The following is a 20,850-nucleotide window of genomic DNA, read 5'->3' as shown; positions in this document are numbered from 1 at the left end:
GATTTTGTGTATGGTATATATAAATTTGTGTTACAGTGTTTATATCTATATATTTTTTTAGAATTTTGCTGATTATTTTTACTGTACTTATATTATATTACCCTCATATAAAATTTTGATAGGGGATTTACATTTTACAAGCCTTGCTTTTTAGTAGGCCCCTCCACTTTTTTTTCATTTCTTTGGTACGTTTCAATCCTGAATGTGTTATGCAGTTAATGCATATTTGCGTTGTTAAAATGACTATTACGAAATATACCTTGATGATTTGTGGAATATGAAAAATAAATAAATCAATAGAATTAAATGAATAAATCCCCAAGCATCGATCAATACTTTAATTTAAAAAAATGTATATTTTGGTTCTATTTCAGCACATTAGATTAGGGAATGAGAATTAGAATTCAACAACAAATTAGTTAAAAAAAAACAAGAACATAGAATAACCGTAAATAACCCCAAATAGAAAGAATTGTCCAACAATAATCATTTGTACCATTACCATTTTGGAATGGATGTGTTTAATTTATAGGGTAATGGTGTTTTCGATCTCATATGTGTTGACTTTTTTGTTTATCAACGACTCTCTTGAGTATGTCAGCAAAGTGACCCGCAACCATTTTACAAAACAAAGAAGCACTGGGTTTTAGTGTTTTCCCATATGTCTTGTGATTTAGTTTAAAAGGCCTTTTGTGCAAAGGCAGCGAACAATTTGACTCTACCTCCAATAAAAGATTTTTGAAGTATTTCAAGTCTTTCTGAAAATCTGGACCGTAAGAATGTATTTTCTTCCACAAAGATTCGTTAACGCGACTATAAAGGAGGGTATCTGCTCGATTCCAGTCACGAATTTTCGTTCGGGTCGTCTCTGGCAGTTTGTTTTTCAATTCTCGTTTGTTCTGCGATACGTACAAGATATCAGTAAAAGTTAAGCAAAATGTTTTTTTCATGACCAGCAGAGATTCGTCAAAGTACTCTGCTACGATGAAAGCATCGAGTTCATGAATCAGTTTGTTAATTGTAATATTTACCAGCGTCTCATTTTGAATCTGGTCCATAGTAAGATCCGTGCTCAAATCAAACATCTGACTGTTATGCCCAAAATGCCATACAACTTCCCCTAGTTGCTTTAAATCATTATGATATACCTTTGGTTTGCGCAGGAATTCATTAATGGCATCAAGCGTAGAATTGCCTTTATTAAAGGGTACTTTTAGTGAAGAATTAATAATTACCATTTGTTCATGACCATTTACCGCTTTTGAGATTACACGTCGGAAATTAAATTGGTGAAATGCAGATTCCCATTGATCAGCAGGATCTCGAACGCTTGTAACATAATGTGTACCGTTGGCCATGTATTTATCAAATATATCGCGATAAAAACGAGCGTGGATTGTACTCATGTCGTAGTTCCTATATTTATCGAAGTCTCCATATCTTACTCCAAGGGGTGGTAACAACTTCTTTATCATGCTGGGTTTTCTGAGGTCCAAGGTCCTGTTCAAACAAGAATGAATAGAACATTTATAATATAAACTGCATATTATGCAGTAGGCCTACTTACAATATGGTTATTTCCAATCAATAGGAGACTATTTCATCAAATCCTGATAACAAATGTAATGATACTATTATAAATAGAAACCCTCATACCAATTAAACATCCATTGACAAATTACATATACTCCCAGCTATAAAAAAGGTTTACCCAATGTTGGATAAAATGGGAACATGCATGTTGGTTGGGTAGAAAGATACCCAATATGTTGTAAATTTTACGCAATGTTGCGTTGAAATGACCAAAGTTTGGGTAAGAAAAATACCCAGCAAACATGCATGTTCCCTTTCTACCCAATTTGGATAAAATTTTACTCAGTGTTTTTAGCGCCGATACACAGGGGATTGGTTTCTTTTCATATTTGTTATTTATGGAGAAGAACTTTCTGACAAATATAATAAAAACAGACTGTCAACTTATTTTGAACAAAATAGGGGCACAATTTCTCTTATTACCAGAACCTATGCGCTATCATTGCCAGGCTATTTATATCCACTTATATCAAAATAAATAATGTATGTGTTGCGATTTTTAACCAATAAATGTTTTATTTTCAAACCAAATAGAATGTATTGTATTGTAGTTATTTCGTGAAGGTAGAAAAAGAATAACAGTGATTTATTATAGCAAAGCGATTACCGTACTCAGCATTCAAAACATTTAAACACAATTTTACAGAGAGGTTGTTATGACACATTTTTCATAATCAAATTTACCACTATGTGCCGTAACTATGACACCATTCTCATTACCTTCCTAAAATAGTGGAAGCTAGTTCAACTTGTAGTGAGAACGGTCGGAGCGGTCTTGTAAGCGATCTTCCAAACCAGCTCGGAAAACTACCTCGCGATGAAGTTTTCAAGATCGCTTCGTCTCGGTAAACTGATTTAAGTTTAATTAAGGCCTGGTCACATCGCCCGAGCGTTGTTGGAGCGCGGACCCGGGGGGGGGGGGGGCCTCTTACATTGACGAGTGGATACCATGCGCGACCCCCCCAAAAAAAAACACGTAAAAAAGATGTCTTTTTCACGATAGGGCACGTTACGTACGTAACGTGATAAGGGTGTCAAAAACACAAAAATAATGAAAAAAGGGTATCTATTTCGCTAGGAAAATTACTTGTTTAGGGTCGAATTTGCGGGGATGATAAAACAAAATTAAAATGTTTTATAAAGGATGTCCTTTTTGCCCAAACACTACGTGTTTAGAGTCCGATTTGCGCGAGGTGTAGAAGGTGGGGTCGTACTAAACCAAATGAGGTAAAGCCGACGACCGAAGGACCCGTAACAACAAAACATTCCTGTACTTGCTTAGGGGTTCATTTCAGAGAAAATATCATCACCGCTCGCCACCGTTCACCATATTCTATTTCGATTTTTCCCCCAATTTTGTGAGCGAAATTCGACTCTCTTTCCCTTCCGCTCCACGTCCGCTCCAACAACGCTCGGGCGGTGTGACCAGGTCTGTGAGGACACAAAGGTTCTTTGGGAAGCGATCTTCGAACATTTTGAGGGCGCTACTCCACACGAAAGGTGTACAATGCCTATGCTGCCGTTTCGAAGTTCGCGCGAAATGTGTCACCCCACTGTCATGACTGTGAGCATTTTCATAGCAACAAGATGATTTTGAAAATCACTTTTATGTTACTCGAAACCGATTCACCGATTCAGGAAACCAGTTTGGGAAATCGCTTTGCTAGCAAAGCGATTTCCCAAACTGGTTTCCTGAATCGGTTTCGAGTAAGCGTAACTGCGTAATGAGAACGACCTCTAATTCTCAAGATCAATTTGCTTCGTTAAAGGAGAATGAAACCTTTCAAATAAGATAGCTTGTTTGAAAACAGAAAAATCAAAGAAACAGATCAACAAAAGTTTGAGAAAAATCAGAAAATTAATGAGAAAGTTATGAGCATTTGAATATTGCGATCACTAATTCTATAGAGATTTTCATATTGGCAATGCAACAAAGATGTGAGATGTCACTTGTGAACAACTTTCCCCATTACCTTAGTACATATTTCACTTAAACTGCCTCTTTCATGACATCCATCAGAAAATCATGCGTTCTTTCTTAGTAGGGCAAGTAATACAGATTTTCAAAGAATACATCATGGATAAAGAGTTTGCATTACATTAATAAACAGCAAAAAGAGACATTTTTAGGGGTATTTTATAGTCCATCAAAGGGAAAGTTGTTGGTATGTGACATCACACATCCCTGTCGCATTGCCAATGGGCGAATCTCCATAGCATTAGTGATTGCAATATTCAAATGCTCATAACTTTCTCATTATTTGTCCGACTTTTCTCAAACTTTTGTTGATCTGTTTCTTTGATTTTTCTGTTTTCACACAAGCTATCTTATTTGAAAGGTTTCATTCTCCTTGAACGAAGCAAATTGATCTTGAAAACTAGAGGTCGTTCTCATCACGTTCTCTTTCTTTGTTTTTATTCTTTGATTTTTCTGTTTTTACATAAGCCTTCTTGTTCCAAAGGTTTCTTTCCCCTAAGTGAGGACACAACCGTTCTTCGGGAAGCGATATCCGCACATTTTGAGCGCGCTACTCCACACGACGAGTGTAGTATGCGAAACCGCACTATACGGTGCGGTTTCGCATGAAACGTACAATAAGATCGCTTAACTGGTATCCCGTAATTAGTAACCATCTGGAATGAAATTTTTTGATTTTTTTTGGACTGATTTGAGTTACTATGGGTTTCATCATTAAAATTTAGGATAAATATGGGTTGGGGAAAGTGCTTTTTTTCAAGGTCAAAGGTCAATGACCTTTTTAAATATACTGTATCATTGTATCTCCCAGGTTGATGATCATGGTGTCAAAATGCACGGATCTTTAAAAGGACATCAAATCAAATAAAATTAAGTACCTACAAAGCTCATTCACCCATAAAATTCTAGATCAAAGCCTTTTAATAGGTCAATGACCCTTTTTTACGTTATACAGTGCGTATAAAGAGAAATTACACTTTGAAAAAGACCTGGGAATTAAAAAATATACAACATGTGGGTAATTTTTTCACATATAATCTTGGGTTTGGGTCTCATCTATCCAATGAAAGTAAAAGTTTTGACAGAATTTTACACCTGAGTGAGCACTGTCCATTTTTGTAAAGCTCGCAGAAATCTGCGCAGAAATGCTCGTTTTCACGCTGTGTCAAGGGGAAAGGGTGAAATCAAACTTACCCTGCGAAACATTTCTCATTCATTTCTCTTGCACTTTTAGTCAATTGAAATGAATGGATACATTTAAGCCTTTTGTAACAATTTTGCCACCCAAATTGAAATGTCAAAACTTAGTAAGGACAACTTTTACCCTTTTTGTGCCAGCTGGATCTGAGGACATAACCTCATAACTGAATCTGAACAAAAGTTTATATCAGACATCTCCAGCATTTTTTCATTAAAGGAGAATTAAACCTTTGGAACAAGAAAGCTTGTGTGAAAACAGAAAAATCAAAGAAACAGATCAAAAAAAGTTTGAGAAAAATCTGACAAATAATGAGAAAGTTATGAGCATTTGAATATTGCGATCACGAATGCTATGGTGATACCCACATTGGCAATGCTACAAAGATGTGTGATGTCAATTGTGAACAACTCTCCCCATTCCTTTAGTATATATTTTACTTAAACTGCCTCTTTTCTCACATCTATCAGTAGATCATGTGTTCTTTCTATAAAAGGGCATGTAATACAGATTTTCAGAGAATACATTATGGATAAAGAGTATGTATCATCATGAGAAAAAGCAAAAAGAGACATTTTGGGGGCATTTTATAGTCCAACAAAGGAAAAGTTGTTCACATGTGACATCACACATCCTTGTCACATTGCCAATGGGAGGATCTCCATAGCATTAGTGATGGCAATATTCAAATGCTCATAACTTTCTCATTATTTCTCTGATTTTTCTCAAACTTTCGTTGTTGTAATTTTTTTATCTTTCTGATTCGACACAAGCCTACTTGTTCCAAAGGTTTCATCCCCTTTAAGTTTTTATCATTTAAAGTGGGTTTACGTTTCATTTGTCATTTAATACTTGTTTCTCCAAACTTTTCCAAAGCTTTCCATTTCATGTAAATTACAGCTCAGTGTAAAGCAAATCATCACGATGGCGTCAGTTTGTGGGGGAGTGGGGTGGGGCGCAATACACTCTTCGAAGTGTTTTGGGCAAAGAAACAAGTTTAAAAAGGGTAAAAGATATCTTCAAATCAATTTTACTAGCTAAATTTCACGTGTTCTTCATGATGAAGGTCTACTTTTATTTGCATAACTATTTCAAAGTTCTGCGCAAATCATTTTTCACTAACTTTACATAAGTAAGTGGTGCTCACTCAAGCGGAAATATATTTCGACAGTTATATCGTCATTTGCTTAAATGGATCTGTACCAATGTTTAAGTGTGGAAAAATCTTCAGGATATTACAAAATAATTTTACAGGACTTTTTCTAAGTGTAAACATTTTGTTGATACGCACTGTATATCAAATACGGTATAATGGTATCCATGGTATCTCTGAGATGGAAAGGCACAGGTTGGTGATCTAGGTGTTAAAATGCAGAGGTTTTTACAGGAAGACTAGGAAGATCAAATAAAATAAAATTAAGTACCCAGAATGCACATTAAATAATAACATTCCAGGTCAAAGCCTTTCATAGGTCAATGACCCCCCTTTTTTTTACATTATACACTATACGGTATACCGGTATCTCTGAGATAAAAGTTGCAGTTTGGTGATCTTTTTGTCGAAATGCAGATATTCTTACAAGAAGATCAAATCAAGTACCTAAAATGGCCATTCACCAATGAAATTCAGGTCAAAGCTTTTCAAAGCTCAATGACTATTTTTCACGTTATATACCATACACGGTATAATATCTCTGAGATGAAAAGATGCAGGTTGGTTATCTTGGTGTCAAAATGCAGAGGTTCTTATAGGATGATCAAATAAAATCAAATTAAGGACCCAGAATGCACATTAAACAATTACATTCAAGGTAAGAGCCTTTCAATTGAAAGGTCAATGACCTTTTTATACATTATGTATCATACTATATTATCTCTGAGATGAAACGGCACAGGTTGGTGATCGTTGTGTCAAAATCCACAGATCCTTACAGGAAGGTCAAATAATATCATGTTAATTACCTAGAATGCATATTAATCCATACAGTTCAAGGTCGATGACCTTTTTACATAGTTTATACATTGTATAATGGCTATACATCGTATAGTTGTATTTCCGAGATAGAACGCTGCATGTTGGTGATTTGGTGTCAAAAAGCAATTTTTGCAAGAGGATAAAAAGGCACAAAATAATAAAGAATAATCCTTCACCTTTGATATCCTAACTCAATGGTCAAAAGTTACTAAATATTTATATAGCCATGCATGATTCCCCCAACAAAGAAATTAACCCATTATATTCACATTTTATTTGTGAATAGAAAGAAAGATATGTATTTGTAATGAAAACTTGGATGTTTAATAATTTCGCTCAAAAATGAGGACCGAAAATGGCCGTGAAAAATGTTTTAAGGGATTAGAGGTCAATCGACTATGTCAATAACGTCAAGGAATTTAAGTAAACAGGTCAATATAACGTGATTGTGGTATGTAGGTATAGTGATTCTGATGGAAAAAAAGACTAACCTGCGTGGAAAATGAAAACAAATTTAATAGTTGAATCCTTGACCAATGATGATGTCAAAATGAAAGTTCGAGGTGAAATTGAGATCAAATAACTCTTGTTGATATATATTGAAGTAATGCATTGCAAAAAGTGTTGAAAAATCATGTATGATATGATTTGAAATGTTGATGTTGTTCAAAAGTAGCAACATCTATATATGCATTTCATAAATCTAAATCAAAATACTAATTTCTCTATAGCAATAGGTCACTAACATCAAAATAATGCTCAATCAATACTATAAAACTACAACTTAATCTGTAAATGGAAAGGATGGGCCCAAGTCTTCTGCCGAGCATCATCCGAAAACATTTTCATATAGCCATGGACAATGATGAAGAATTAAAATGAGGCAATCAGTAGAGAAGCAGCTTTTGTCATAGTAAATGAAGTAAAGACTCTCAACTTCAAAGAGTAATTAACTGTTGAAAACCTTCTAACATTTTCAAGACTTTGATCTGGCCCATTCAATTAATGCCTAACGTTCTGTCAGGGGATACCAGATCAGAAGATATATTATTACCGATATGTTGCACAGCTTGATTCTCAAGAACTGGAAGTGGTGCTATAGGGGCTTTGTTAGGTCGATGGATGTGTACTTGTAAGCTATTATCTCCTTTGAATTTCATTATTATGATGCCCAATTTGTGCATGATAACAATAGCATCATGGGTGACGTACGGTAGAGAGGAGATATGAAGTTTTGTCCTGCAGCATTAGCATCTGACATCTCTGAAGAGATCCTGGCAACTTTCAATGAAAGATAATTAATAATGATACGGGAATTCTTCTTTGTTGAAGTTGATATACATGCCATTTGTTATGTTATATGAATGACAGAAGCTGCAGCTATAACAATGGCCGTATTTTATGATCATCCATCTGCTGTTTTGACATGCTCTCAGATGACGCTAGCTGTGACATGAGAGTTAGACATATCCTACCCATTTTCAGAAGATTAACCTAATAGTTTATAGTATTTATTATAGCGTTGAGGTGAGTGGCCTATCGCTGTACAGAAAAGACACAACTTTGATTTAATATTATGATGCATTAAATGCTGCTACTTAAGATAAAATTTTTTTGAAATTATATATTTCATTTCATTTATTTTTTTCATTGCTTTTGGCATCGCATCGCAGTATATGAAGAAGTATTATTTGGTAATTAACTCTTTTTTACCTTACTTCCACTGATATTTTGGAAAGGGTTCATTGACCTCTGACCCCTTAATAAATTCTCCATGACCTTCATTATTTCAGACTGAAATTATGAAACTTCCATGTTTTCATTACAAATTACCATCTTTATTTACATTATTCACAAATTAAATATGAACACAAAACATAATTCTTTGGTTATTTTATGTCATGCAGATTATATATTTCCTCTGATCTTAGATTTCAAGGGTGAAGGTTTATTCTTTATACTTATTATGGTGTTGTTTAATATTCTTGTACAAGTCTTTGTATTTTGGCACCAAGATCGCCAACCTGTGGTATTTCATCTCAGAGATATCATTATCTAATGTTAAAAAGGATATTGACCTTTGTTCTAGAATTTTATGGAGGAATATGCATTCTCGATGCTTAATTTTATTTCATTTAATCTTCCTGTAAGAATCTGCGTATTTTGACACTACTATCTTCAAACTGCGATATTCCACCTCAGAGATACCATTATAAAGTGTATATGAAAAAGTCATTGACCTTTCACCATAAAAAGCCCACTTTCCCAAACCCGTATTCCTCCTACTTTTTTTGGTAAATGTTGACATCTATACCTACTCAAATTAGTTGAAAACCCATTTCCAATAATTTTATTCCAGATTGGCTAGTTTGGGGTTTAATTTAGGGAAATTATACATGACGTGATTTTGAAAAACACTTTTGTGTCATCAAGTGGAAACGCTAGCAAAGCTATCTTCCAAATTGGTTTCGTGAATCGGTTTCCAGCAAACTAGCTTTAGAAAGCACAATGAGAAAGGCCTCTATTCTTGTGTCATAATAGATACCTGTCTCACTAAACAACAAGAGTGAGTGCAACGCGCGATCTTAAATTTCTTAATGTATAGACCCCAACAGGAATAATTGAATGACTTTCTTTTATGGATTCATGAAGAGCATATATTACTTAAGTCATGTAGTGTGGGCGCTGATCGCTAGCTGAATCACGTTTTGTAGTCATTGTAATCATGAACTTGATGCGTATCTCACTAATCAAATATTGAAAATGCGAGGAGCGACCTGATTTTTTTATATTAGACCCGAAGAGGGGCATTATAAGACTTGTTTGTAGGAATTCACTAAGACCTTTTTCCACTAACCGAATGATGCCAGCGCTAAGCAGGAGCTCAACATTTTTGATATTCAGTTCAGTAAAAGGATAATTTTAAGGACTGTTTTTAGGAATTCAAGAAGCAGAGACCCGGGGGGGGGGGCATTTCCATTCACAAGTGAATACCATGCGGTCTCGAAAAGCACCCTAAACACGTAATTTCCATATTCTGAAAATGCACCCCTTAACAAGTATTGGCGTGTGAAACCCTACCCTTAACAAGTATTGGAAACAAAACGATATACTCTTGGCAAATATTCCCTGAAATGAACCCCTAAACAAGTACAGGAATGTTTTATTGTTACGCATCCTTCGGTCGTCGGCTTTACCTTATTTGGTTTAGTATGACCCCATCTTCTACACCTTGCGCAAATCGGACTCTAAACACGATGTGTTGGGGCAAAAAGGACATCCTTTATAACATTTGAATTTTGTTTTATCATCCCCGCAAATTCAACCCTGAACAAGTAATTTTCCTAGCGAAATAGATACCTTTTTTCATTATTTTTGTGTTTTTGACACCCTTATCACGTTACGTACGTAACGTGCCCTATCGTGAAAAAGACATCCTTTTTACGTGTTTTTTTGGTCGCGCATGGTATCCACTCGTCAATGTAAGTGGCCCCTCTGGGGCGCAGACATATCCCACCAATCTACTAATGCAAACAAGATGTTTTATATTCAGACCTCAAAAGGTTTCAATCACTTTAAGTAGTCATGAAAAAGAGGCATACTAATGTATTGCTTCTTAAACAATGATAACCTGAAGTGCGAGGAAATATATTTGGTGCATATTGACCTAAAAACGTGATGTTCCAGTACAACATGATTATCTACATGTATCTCATTTACATATATATAAACACACAATGCAAGCACCAGGAATGACTAACACATAGGCCCTAAGCGAGATATGTTTCATAGAGGCATAAAAAAAATGATATAATATTTGATATAATATATATAATTTGCAATACAACGAAATGTTACATCATTATAATATACACTATTTTTTCTCCCCCTCTTCGTTTCTCTTCCTTCTCCCTCTTTCCCCTGTTTTTTTCGGCCGGCCAATGGGGGAGGGGGGTGCCCCCATAGTTACGGCACTGACCAATTTGGTCAGATTACAGATTACTATTATTCATGTTATTACTGAATATTTTTAATGAACATTTAATGATATGTCAATCGGATGAAAAATAAATGTTGAATATGTCCACTACGTCCAACGTGTAGCACAGCTCTCAATCAGCAAGGCGAGCAAGGAAGGAATACCGGTACATGAGATGGTTTCTTTGCAATGATATACAAGCTACGCATGTTGGGGATGATCTTTTACATCTAACTTTAATTTACCTCAACGTTTTCCTTCAAAAAAGGTGTTATCGTAATTTGAAAAATAATACGAGATGTCACTATATATTTTTATGTAGATAAATAATTCCCCCGAGTTTCGTAATTTTGTCAAATTAATGAAATAAAAATTACATCTAACAGTAACAGAACGAGTGACAATCTATCCCAGCCACATGAAGTTTATCGTCGGTGCACATCGTCTGCTGCTATTCGTTGAGTTGATTTGCCTTCTGGTTCGGATAATATTCACTTGTTTGTAAGTACAGTTATATCATTATTTTCCTTCTTATTTGAAAGAGGCAATAGAATCTGTCTGGAGTGGTTATTAATTTTCATGAATTCAATTTGGCCCGCGCGGTGTAGCTAGCACTTGTAGCAGCTACATGAGTTGGTAGCGAATCGGCATGTACATGTGATCGTGTTGCAAGTTGAATTTTCATCTTTATCATCATCGGCGTAATTCCCCCAATTTACATCCAACTATACGTCACTCTGTTGTTCACTTCATCATCATTCTCTTCATCTTCAAAATCATCAATTTGAAAATCCAAATCTAGATAAAATTCTGGGTTTCTTTCATTTCGGGATCGAAATATTCAGTGACAGTGTGGAGAAAACGTACCTCACAACAGGTTTTGCATACAAGTGGAGCTTCACATGGGAGAGCCAATCACGCCTCTCGTACAGACAGTGACGTCATAAAATTCGAGTCAATTCAGAGGCCGATGCGAGGCATATTTCGGAGAGGCATTTTAGTGTTCTTTAATCGGCGATTTTTCACCTTATGTATTATTTTAGTTATTTTTGAATGACCCACTGATAATCCCCACATCATTACCTTTCCATTGATATATAATAAGACCACATTCATAATCAATATATCTCTCCTTCAACATTTTCCATGCTCCTACTTGTAATTTGCATCATAGAGCTCAAGGACGCAATATCTCTCCCTACCTCACCTTGCTGACACAATTCTGCCCAGCCTCCCAACCATGATGTACCGTATCACAGGAACCTCCCCTTATAAAAATCGCCAATGGTATTTGAATGGTGCCGAATGGTAGTTGAATGGTGATCTGAATGGTAAATGGTACGCGAATGGTATTTAAGTGGTGTTTCAATGGTAAGTTCTTAATGGTAATTGGTAGTTTATTCAATGGTAAATGATATACCATATACCCAATGGTGTCTCAGTGGTATTCAATGGTATCTCAGTGGTATGTGATTGTAATGGTATGATTGGTGTGATGGATGGTATACCATTCACCCAATGGTGTCTCAGTGGTATTCAATGGTGTATCAGTAGTATGTGCCTGTAATGATATGATTGGTATGATGAATGGTATACCATACACCAAATGGTGTCTCAGTGGTATACAATGGTGTCTCAGTGGTATTCAATGGTGTATCAGTAGTATGTGCCTGTAATGATATGATTGGTATGATGAATGGTGTACCATACACACAATGGTGTCTCAGTGGTATACAATGGTGTCTCAGTGGTATTCAATAGTGTCTCAGTAGTATGTGCCTCTAATGGTTTGACTGGTATAATGAATGGTATACCATACACCCAATGGTGTCTCAGTGGTATACAATGGTGTCTCAGTGGTATTCAATGGTGTCTCAGTAGTATGTGCCTCTATAATGGTATGATTGGTATGATGAATGGTATACCATACACCCAATGGTGTCTCAGTGGTATACAATGGTGTCTCAGTGATATTCAATAATGTCTCAGTAGTATGTGCCGCTATAATGGTATGATTGGTATGGTGAATGGTATACCATATACTCAATGGTGTCTCAGTGATATCCAATAGTCTCAGTGGCATATGCCTAATAATATGATTGGTATCAATGGTATACCATATGCCCAATATTGTGTCTTAGTAGTATGTGCCTAGTGGTATAATCATTGGATAGTTGTTGGATAATTGTAACGCCATAGTGGCTTAGTGGTGTGTGCCTAATGAATGCCATTTGTGTTAATGGAGAATGGTGTACCCAATTGCATTACCCAATAACATAATTTCGAAGATTTAAAGAAAATATATAAAAGATTTAATAGTATTTGGAGTTAATAAAATATTAGAGTCGTGACTTTTATGCGAGCAGCTTCCCCTAATCAAGTGTAATCGCTCATGATGGTAAACATGGTCTCTTGCATTCTTTTAAATTGCCTTTGTCCTTATTGGATAGTTGTTGGATAATTGTAAGGCCATAGTGGCTTAGTGGTGTGTGCCTAATGAATGCCATTTGTGTTAATAGAGAATGGTATGCCCAATTGCATTACCCAATAACATAATTTCGAAGATTTAAAGAAAATATATCAAAGATTTAAAAGTATTTAGAGTTAATAAAATATTTGAGTCGTGACTTTTATGCGAGCAGCTTCCCCTAATCAAGTGTAATCGCTCATGATGGTAAACATGGTCTCTTGCATTCTTTTAAATTGTCTTTGTCCTTATTAAGTAAAAGGTCTATATGTGTTTAAATATTATTGATCCAGTGGTTATAATACAATACTATAAATTTGTATATTTTACAATTGTACATATTACCTTCTAAATTTAAATCTGATGCAATGGGTGGAAAAATAAAATCAATCGGTCAATGAAATCTTATTTGATAAAAAGGGTTTTAATTGTACCTTAATACCAACGGACAATTATTTCACAGCCGCTCCCGAAAGTTCCCTGCAATCATTTACCATTAAAATCTTGAAATTCAAACATGCACGTTTTATAGGGAGCATGAACAAGATGCGTATCGTACTAAATAGAAAATTGTACATTGATCACCATCCTCTCTTTTTCCCTTTGTTTCCTTTCGCTTTTTGTTTCTTGGTAGTGAAAATTGAACGGCATGAATGTAGCTCCTCTATCGTACGGTATACTGTTCGTTTTTATTTTAAACTACGTTCTTCATATTTTTATTTTCAAAGTTTTATTCTACTTAATTTATAATCATTTTGCTTATTTATGGCCGCTTTTTATGAAGAGAACTATATCTGGAGTGTTCCAAAAAGATATTTGCAATTAATCCCAAGATGCAAATTTACAGGTTATATACATTAATTTTATCTAAAACATATCAATTTGGATTTTTTGATAGAAGAAGCAATAAATCAGTTGCAAGTTTGCAATGAAAAGTATGAATTTCAATTGATTTTGGAGTGTGAAATTGATTTTCGTTCGATTGCAATTTTTTTTTTTTACAAATGATATTTTCAAAATTCTAATTCTATTTTTAGGCCCTAATTATTCTTTCTCACGGACGGCGTTCATAAAGAGGAGAGCTATTCTATAGGCCGGTCATTACTTGATTGATCCATATTGTCTTGCTCCCCCACCCCTATCAAAATTCCCTGCCGCCATACAGGGTATAGTACAATGTAACAGAAAAGAAATATACTGAATGAAATCTCAATTTCAATCAAAACAAAAGCAAATTAAAAGGAAAGAGGAATGAGTAAAAAATATATATATAAAGGGAAAAAACAAGAAAAGAAAAAAGCAAAGAAGAAAAGAAAAAAAGACAACGAAAATAAAAAAAGAAAAGAAGAGAGAGAAAAGAAAAAATGAAGGGATCAAAAACTTTTTTTTCATAGATTCCAAGATCCAAGGAAAACAGTGGCAAAAACTGATCTCACGCCATCATGGTTTCCAACCCAGAACCAATCGAGAGGAAAAAGAAGACACCCCTGATTTGGTTTTAATTCACCCCCCACCCATATCGGAATGTGTATTTATCTTGGCGAAGAAGTCCCCTCCCCCAGATTTGTACATAATCTATCCCCCCCCCATATGCGTTGGCGAGCGGAGCCGCTTGGCTGCTTGCCAGATAGCTCTATTATACGTGTTGTTCTCGCAAAACGCACGCGCGAACGTCTAACCGCCAAGTGCAATATTTGAAAAAGAAAACTCGATCTACCGGTACTACCGTTTTGCTAATTCATCAAAAACTAAAGGATCACGGGTCAGATTCGGACAGCGACTTCAAAGTCATTTGTAGAAGGCTAAACAGTAAGTTCTATAACAATTTTCTTTGATTTATTTCTCAAATTGTCTCAAAATGTTAGATGTCGTTGTACTGCCACGACATGCACGACCACTGCACTACTGCCACCGTCACTGCCCCGTTGGCGCTGGCCGCTGCTCTACGGGCCGGGACGTGGCTTTGACGATAGGGAGTACTTATGGTTTATGCTTTGTATTGGCAGAGTTAAGATCGGCGAGCATTGAATAGTAATTCGCTCATATTGCCTGATGTTTATTGTCAATGTTTTACAAAAACCATCTCTGAATACATTGAATTCGTGAATGAATGATTTGTTAATGCTAATGTCAAGACTGTCAAAGTTTTAATTGTGAAATAGACCGTTAGTGTCGCCGTTACTGCACACGTTAATTTACTGAAATTGAAAACTTGCCGACAAATATTGCTTTGAAATTAGGCCTATAATTTGTTGTAGTTGTTGTTGATAGATGTTGGTAAATGAGATAAAATGGAGGTGAAACATGGTAAGGGTCCTAAAGTTTAAAAAATGATAAAGGCTACGCAGGTCTATAACTTAGCTACACTGTACACACCACTCATTGCACATACTATTTCAATGGTAAAATGTGCACTTTGTGTGTGGAACTGTGACTGGACGGAGTGACAAACGATTCCTATTCAATTTTTCTACAGAGGCTGCAATAAATATGCAGAGAAAACTGGCCCTAATGCAGTTTTGCACCGGCCGATTACCGGCATACCTCATCACCAAAAACTTGTTCCCAAATGTCATGACAGGTCTCTCAGTCACATTTCGATGTTAATATACCCACCGCTTTTCAAAATATTGGGAACGGCTGTATTTAGTCTTCGATCTCGACGTCGTTGATCTAATCCGTAGACATCACTTCGCGGATCGCTCGGATTCGCCGTAATATTTATATGGACTGAAGTTAGCAACCAAATCATGCTAACATGTGGCAAACAAACTGCCAGCATGCCGCATGCGAATCTTTTGATCGCATAACTTCGGTCCATATCAACATGACGGCGAATCCAAGCGATCCGCAATATTTTGAAAAGTGGTGGGCATATTGTGTATTGATCTCAAAATGTGTGTAGACAATTCTGGTGGGGAGTTTTGCTTGAAGTTGCATGCACAACGAACAATTGTCCATAGACTGTGTACAACGGATAGATCGTCTCCGCACAGCGATTCGAAGACCGCTGATTGGTCAATAGCGCAGATCACGTCATGACCACGTGGTCCCAAAAATAATTCCTTTGGACTGCGTGCGGAAGTATCGATAACGATATCCGGTCATGTTGTGTACACGGTAAATGGTCTTGGTTCGTGATCGGATCGCTCCGGTATCGATCGAAAATTATCGAAACTGCAATTTCATGCATATTCACGCGACGCTCCGAAACCCGGAAGCCAATTGACTTTGTGCACGTTGCGATAGACTCTACAAATTCCAAGGAACACGATGACATATAGACGCTAATTCGTAAGATTTTGACGGAAAAGCAAGAAGTATTCAAAATTCGCTTACCTGTGCGGTATCGGTGAGAAAATAGATCCTCCGAGAATACCTTTCATAATTCATATAAAATATAGGAAAATTGAAATTCTAGGTCGATTTTGGTACGAGGTGATAGGGAATTGCACACTTGTTTTGGTGGAATTCTGTGTGGGGAAACAAAAGGCTTGCACTGCGCATGCTTACTATATTTTCATTCATAAATTGGTTCTCGGCAGTGGCTGGATGACGTCATGTAATAAGCAAAAATGTACACGACCGCTACGTTCACGCTCCGCTATCCGTTGTACACAATTGTTCACTGTGAGTTGGCTGGTGTGAAACTGCATTAGTGCCGGAGGGTATTCTTAGATCCTTTCATGGGGCTAGGCATATCAATTTTTAAAGTTAAGTTTGTCCTGTGATCACATTTTATCTGTTTTTATTTATTTACTGATCAAAACTTGCCTAAAAAACGTCTGGAGTTCATCCACTGGCATATGATTGTCCATGAACGGATCCATGATTTCTCAAAGGGGGTAGTGGGGCACATTTTCCCAAGGAAACTTTAAATAACAAGCAAACCAAAAAAGAGATCCTCTTGTATGAGACAATATTTTTAATATAAATATTTGCTGTAACTTTCGAAGGGGGGGGGGAGAACACTTGTGTAAGAAAGCCATATTTTTATCAAACACATCAACTATTGCTCTCAAGGTCACTGGTCAAATGTGCCCACTTGGATCTGCTTTTGCGATTGTCAATACCAGAAAAATGGAATTTATATCATCGATTACCCTCTTGAAAATTGCTGCTCTAGAAATTTGATTTCAGATAACAAAGCTATTACTAGTATAAAGCATGCAAAGTTATAATACAGCCTTGTCTGAACTACGCTGAAATACTATCACATTTTTACTTATTGTTATCCTGAATTCTGGGCTGGTAATCAGAGGTCCATGAAAAATATCTTTAACATTAAAGTTCTAAGATCATTCTTTTTCTATTACTATATTAGTATTCTATTTTTGTTTGTATCTTCACATACATGCAAATTTTACAACACTTAAATTGATTTTAATTCATTTTCAAAGTTTGGACGACGGATACACTGGATGATAAGGTAGATGATCCAGCCTTATCTTGGAATGACACGACGGGTGTTGAACACAGAAAACGTGCCGTGTACAAGAAACAATTGGAGTTTATGAAAGGTAGGTGTGTAAGAATTTTCTTCAGTAGAAAAAATTTCAAAGCTTCATGAGATAAAAGAGATTGTATTCCTGCAGTGGCATAGCTGAAAAAAAAACCCTTGTCAGGAATGGTAAAAAATCCTGAGAAAGGACAAATGTCATCCCTATTTAGAGGAGCACACGTCTTTTCTGACACCCCCCTGTTACACCCACAAATGTAATAATCGCCCACAAATGTAATAACGCCCACAAATGTAATAACACTTTACCCACAAATGTAATAACGCCCACAAATGTAATAACACTTTACCCACAAATGTAATAATTTCACCCACAAATGTAATAATGCACTTTACCCACAAATGTAATAATTTTTGATCGCCCACAAATGTAATAATGACTTTACCCACAAATGTAATAAATTTGAAGGGATTTTTGGCAAATCCGTTCTAAGCTAAAATCGTATAGTAATGCGTTCATTTAGCACAAACGTGCAAAGTCTCATTTCCTGACCCGGTTAATTAACAAATTATAATATAAGTCCAAAGTCTTTATTCCAGACCCGGTTGTTTCAAAAATTATAATATAAATCCAAAGTCTTTATTCCAGACCCGGTTGTTTCAAAAATAATCATATAAGTCAAAAGTCTTTATTCCAGACCCGGTTGTTAAAAAATAATAATGCAAGTCCAAAGTCTTTTTCCAGACCCTGTTGTTTCAAAAATCATGATATGAATCCAAAATCTTTTTTCCAGACCCGGGTGTTTAAAAAAATCATGATATAAATCCAAAGTCTTTTTTCCAGACCCGGTTATTTCAAAAATTATAATTTTAGTCCCAAATGAGATACATTAATGATATTCCAGTGGAATAAAAATGAGAATCGAGCTTAGTCTTTTCTCCAGATGCTAATGGTAAATTGAAAATCAAGCATAGTCTTTGCTCCAGACCCGGTAACTAAAAGCTGAAACTTTATAGTAATGTGTTTATATGGCACAAAAATGCGAAATCTTTTTTCCAGACCCAGTTAATTAAAAAATTATAATATAAGTCCAAAGTCTTTTTTCCAGACCCATTTATTTCAAAAATTATAATAATTATAAAAAACAAAGACCCACGATCCTATTTATGTTGAATAACATGGAAATGTAGCGTAGTCTTTCTGTCAGACCCAGTTATAAAAGTCATTAAAAACACAACAACAACAATAAAACAAAGACCTCTTCAGAAAAAATGTTGATTTGAATCAATAGAGAAAAAATCAGACAAGCACAATGCTGAAGATTTCATCAAAATCGGATGTAAAATAAGAATGTTATGACATTTCAAAGTTTTGTTTATTTTTAACAAAATAGTTATATGAACGAGCCAGCTACATCCAAATGAGAGAGTCGATGATGTCACTCACTCACTCTTTCTTTTGGTTTTCATTGTTTGAATTATACATTATTTCAATTTTTACGAATTTGACGATTAGGACCTCCTTGCCTAAAGCACAAAATGTTAAAATAATAAATTTCCACGTGTTGCAGGGAGGAATGAAACTTCATTTCACATGACAATGACGAGAAAATAAAAATATTTCATATTTCATTTAAGAAAATACAAAAGAAATAGTGAGTGAGTGATGTCATCAGTTCCTCATTTGCATATCGACCGAGATGTGCATATAACTGTTTTGTGAAATGAAGCGAAACATTAAAATGCCATAACTTTCTTATTTTACATCCGATTTTGATGAAATTTTCAGTGTTATGCTTGTTGAATTTTTCTCTTTTTATTCATATCAAGTTTTTGTTGGGGTGGACTTGTCCTTTAAAAAAAAAATAATTTCTTGTATATTCCTTCCTTTTTTCTTTGAAAACACCTAAATAACAAAACATTAAAATACATATGAAAAAAACTGAGAAATAAGATATCAGTAAACAATAGGGGATTACTTCCCGAAAACGATAAAGTTGTTGATTGACGATCTATGATATATCATATAAAAGAAAAACATTCTAACAAGAGGGGATAACCATTCCATTCCATGTTTTTATTTGGCAATAAGTCATGATTGACTATTTTTGCCACCCACTGTATGAGAAGTAGGGTAACAATTTTATTTAGTATTATTTTTATTACTTCTTTTTGTCTCACCTGCATAGCAGAGTGAGACTATAGGCGCTGCTTTTCCGACGGCGACGGCGGCGGCGGCGTCAACATCAAATCTTAACCTAAGGTTAAGTTTTTGAAATGACATCATAACTTAGAAAGTATATGGACCTAGTTCATGAAACTTGGCCATAAGGTTAATCAAGTATTACTCAACATCCTATTAGAGTTTCACGTCACATGACCAAGGTCAAAGGTCATTTAGGGTCAATGAACTTAGACCATGTTGGGGGAATCAACATCAAAATCTTAACCTGAGGTTAAGATTTTGAAATATCATCATAACTTAAAAAATATATAGACCTAGTTCATTAAACTTGAACATAAGCTTAATCAAGTATCCCCAAACATCCTGCATGAGTTTTACGTCACATGACCAAGGTCAAACGTCATTTATGGTCAATGAACTTTGGCCGATTTGGGGGTATCTGATGAATTACAATCAAAACTTAAAAAGGTTTTGGATCTGATTCATGAAACTTGGACATAATAGTAATCAAGTATCACTGAACATCCTGGGCAAGTTTCAGGTCACATGGTCAAGGTCAAAGGTCATTTAAGATCAATGACCTTTGGCGGATTTTTTTTTTGTTGAATTACCATCATAACTTTGAAAGTATGTTGGTCTAGTTCATAAAACTTGGACATAAGAGTAATCAAGTATCACTGAACATCCTGTGTGCATTTTAGGTCACATGACCAAGGTCAAAGGTCAATGAACTTTGGCCATAATAGGGGTATCTGTTGAATTACCATCATAACTTTGCAAGTTTATTGATCTGACTTTTGAAACTTAGACATAAGAGTAATAAAGTATCACTGAATATCCTGTGCAAGTTTCAGGTCACATGATCAAGGTCAAAGGTCATGTGAGGTCAATGAATTTTGGCCACATTGGGGGTATTTGTTGAATTACCATCCTATCTCTGTAAGTGTATTGGTCTAGTTCATAAAACGTGGAAATAAGAGTAACCAAGTATCACTTAACATCTTGTGCGAGTTATA

General features: G+C 35.6%; 1 protein-coding gene across 1 annotated transcript; it reads right to left on the bottom strand.

Annotated features, from left to right (window-relative positions):
- Window positions 1-551: 551 nt before the first annotated feature.
- Window positions 552-1,475, bottom strand: LOC121405553 (galactosylceramide sulfotransferase-like). Its single transcript, XM_041601044.1, has one exon. The coding sequence runs from the start codon at window positions 1,473-1,475 to the stop codon at window positions 552-554; it is 924 nt and encodes a 307-aa protein (XP_041456978.1).
- Window positions 1,476-20,850: the final 19,375 nt, after the last annotated feature.

The sequence above is a fragment of the Lytechinus variegatus genome, chromosome 1, assembly GCF_018143015.1.
Source record: "Lytechinus variegatus isolate NC3 chromosome 1, Lvar_3.0, whole genome shotgun sequence".
NCBI classification, from domain to species: Eukaryota; Metazoa; Echinodermata; class Echinoidea; order Temnopleuroida; family Toxopneustidae; genus Lytechinus; species Lytechinus variegatus.
The sequence above is the reverse complement of the archived record's forward strand: the minus strand, read 5'-3'. Positions and strand labels throughout refer to the sequence as shown.

Excerpts from the sequence above, each read along its gene's own strand:
- LOC121405553 (XM_041601044.1), bottom strand. The coding sequence starts at position 1,475 with ATGATAAAGAAGTTGTTACCACCCCTTGGAGTAAGATATGGAGACTTC.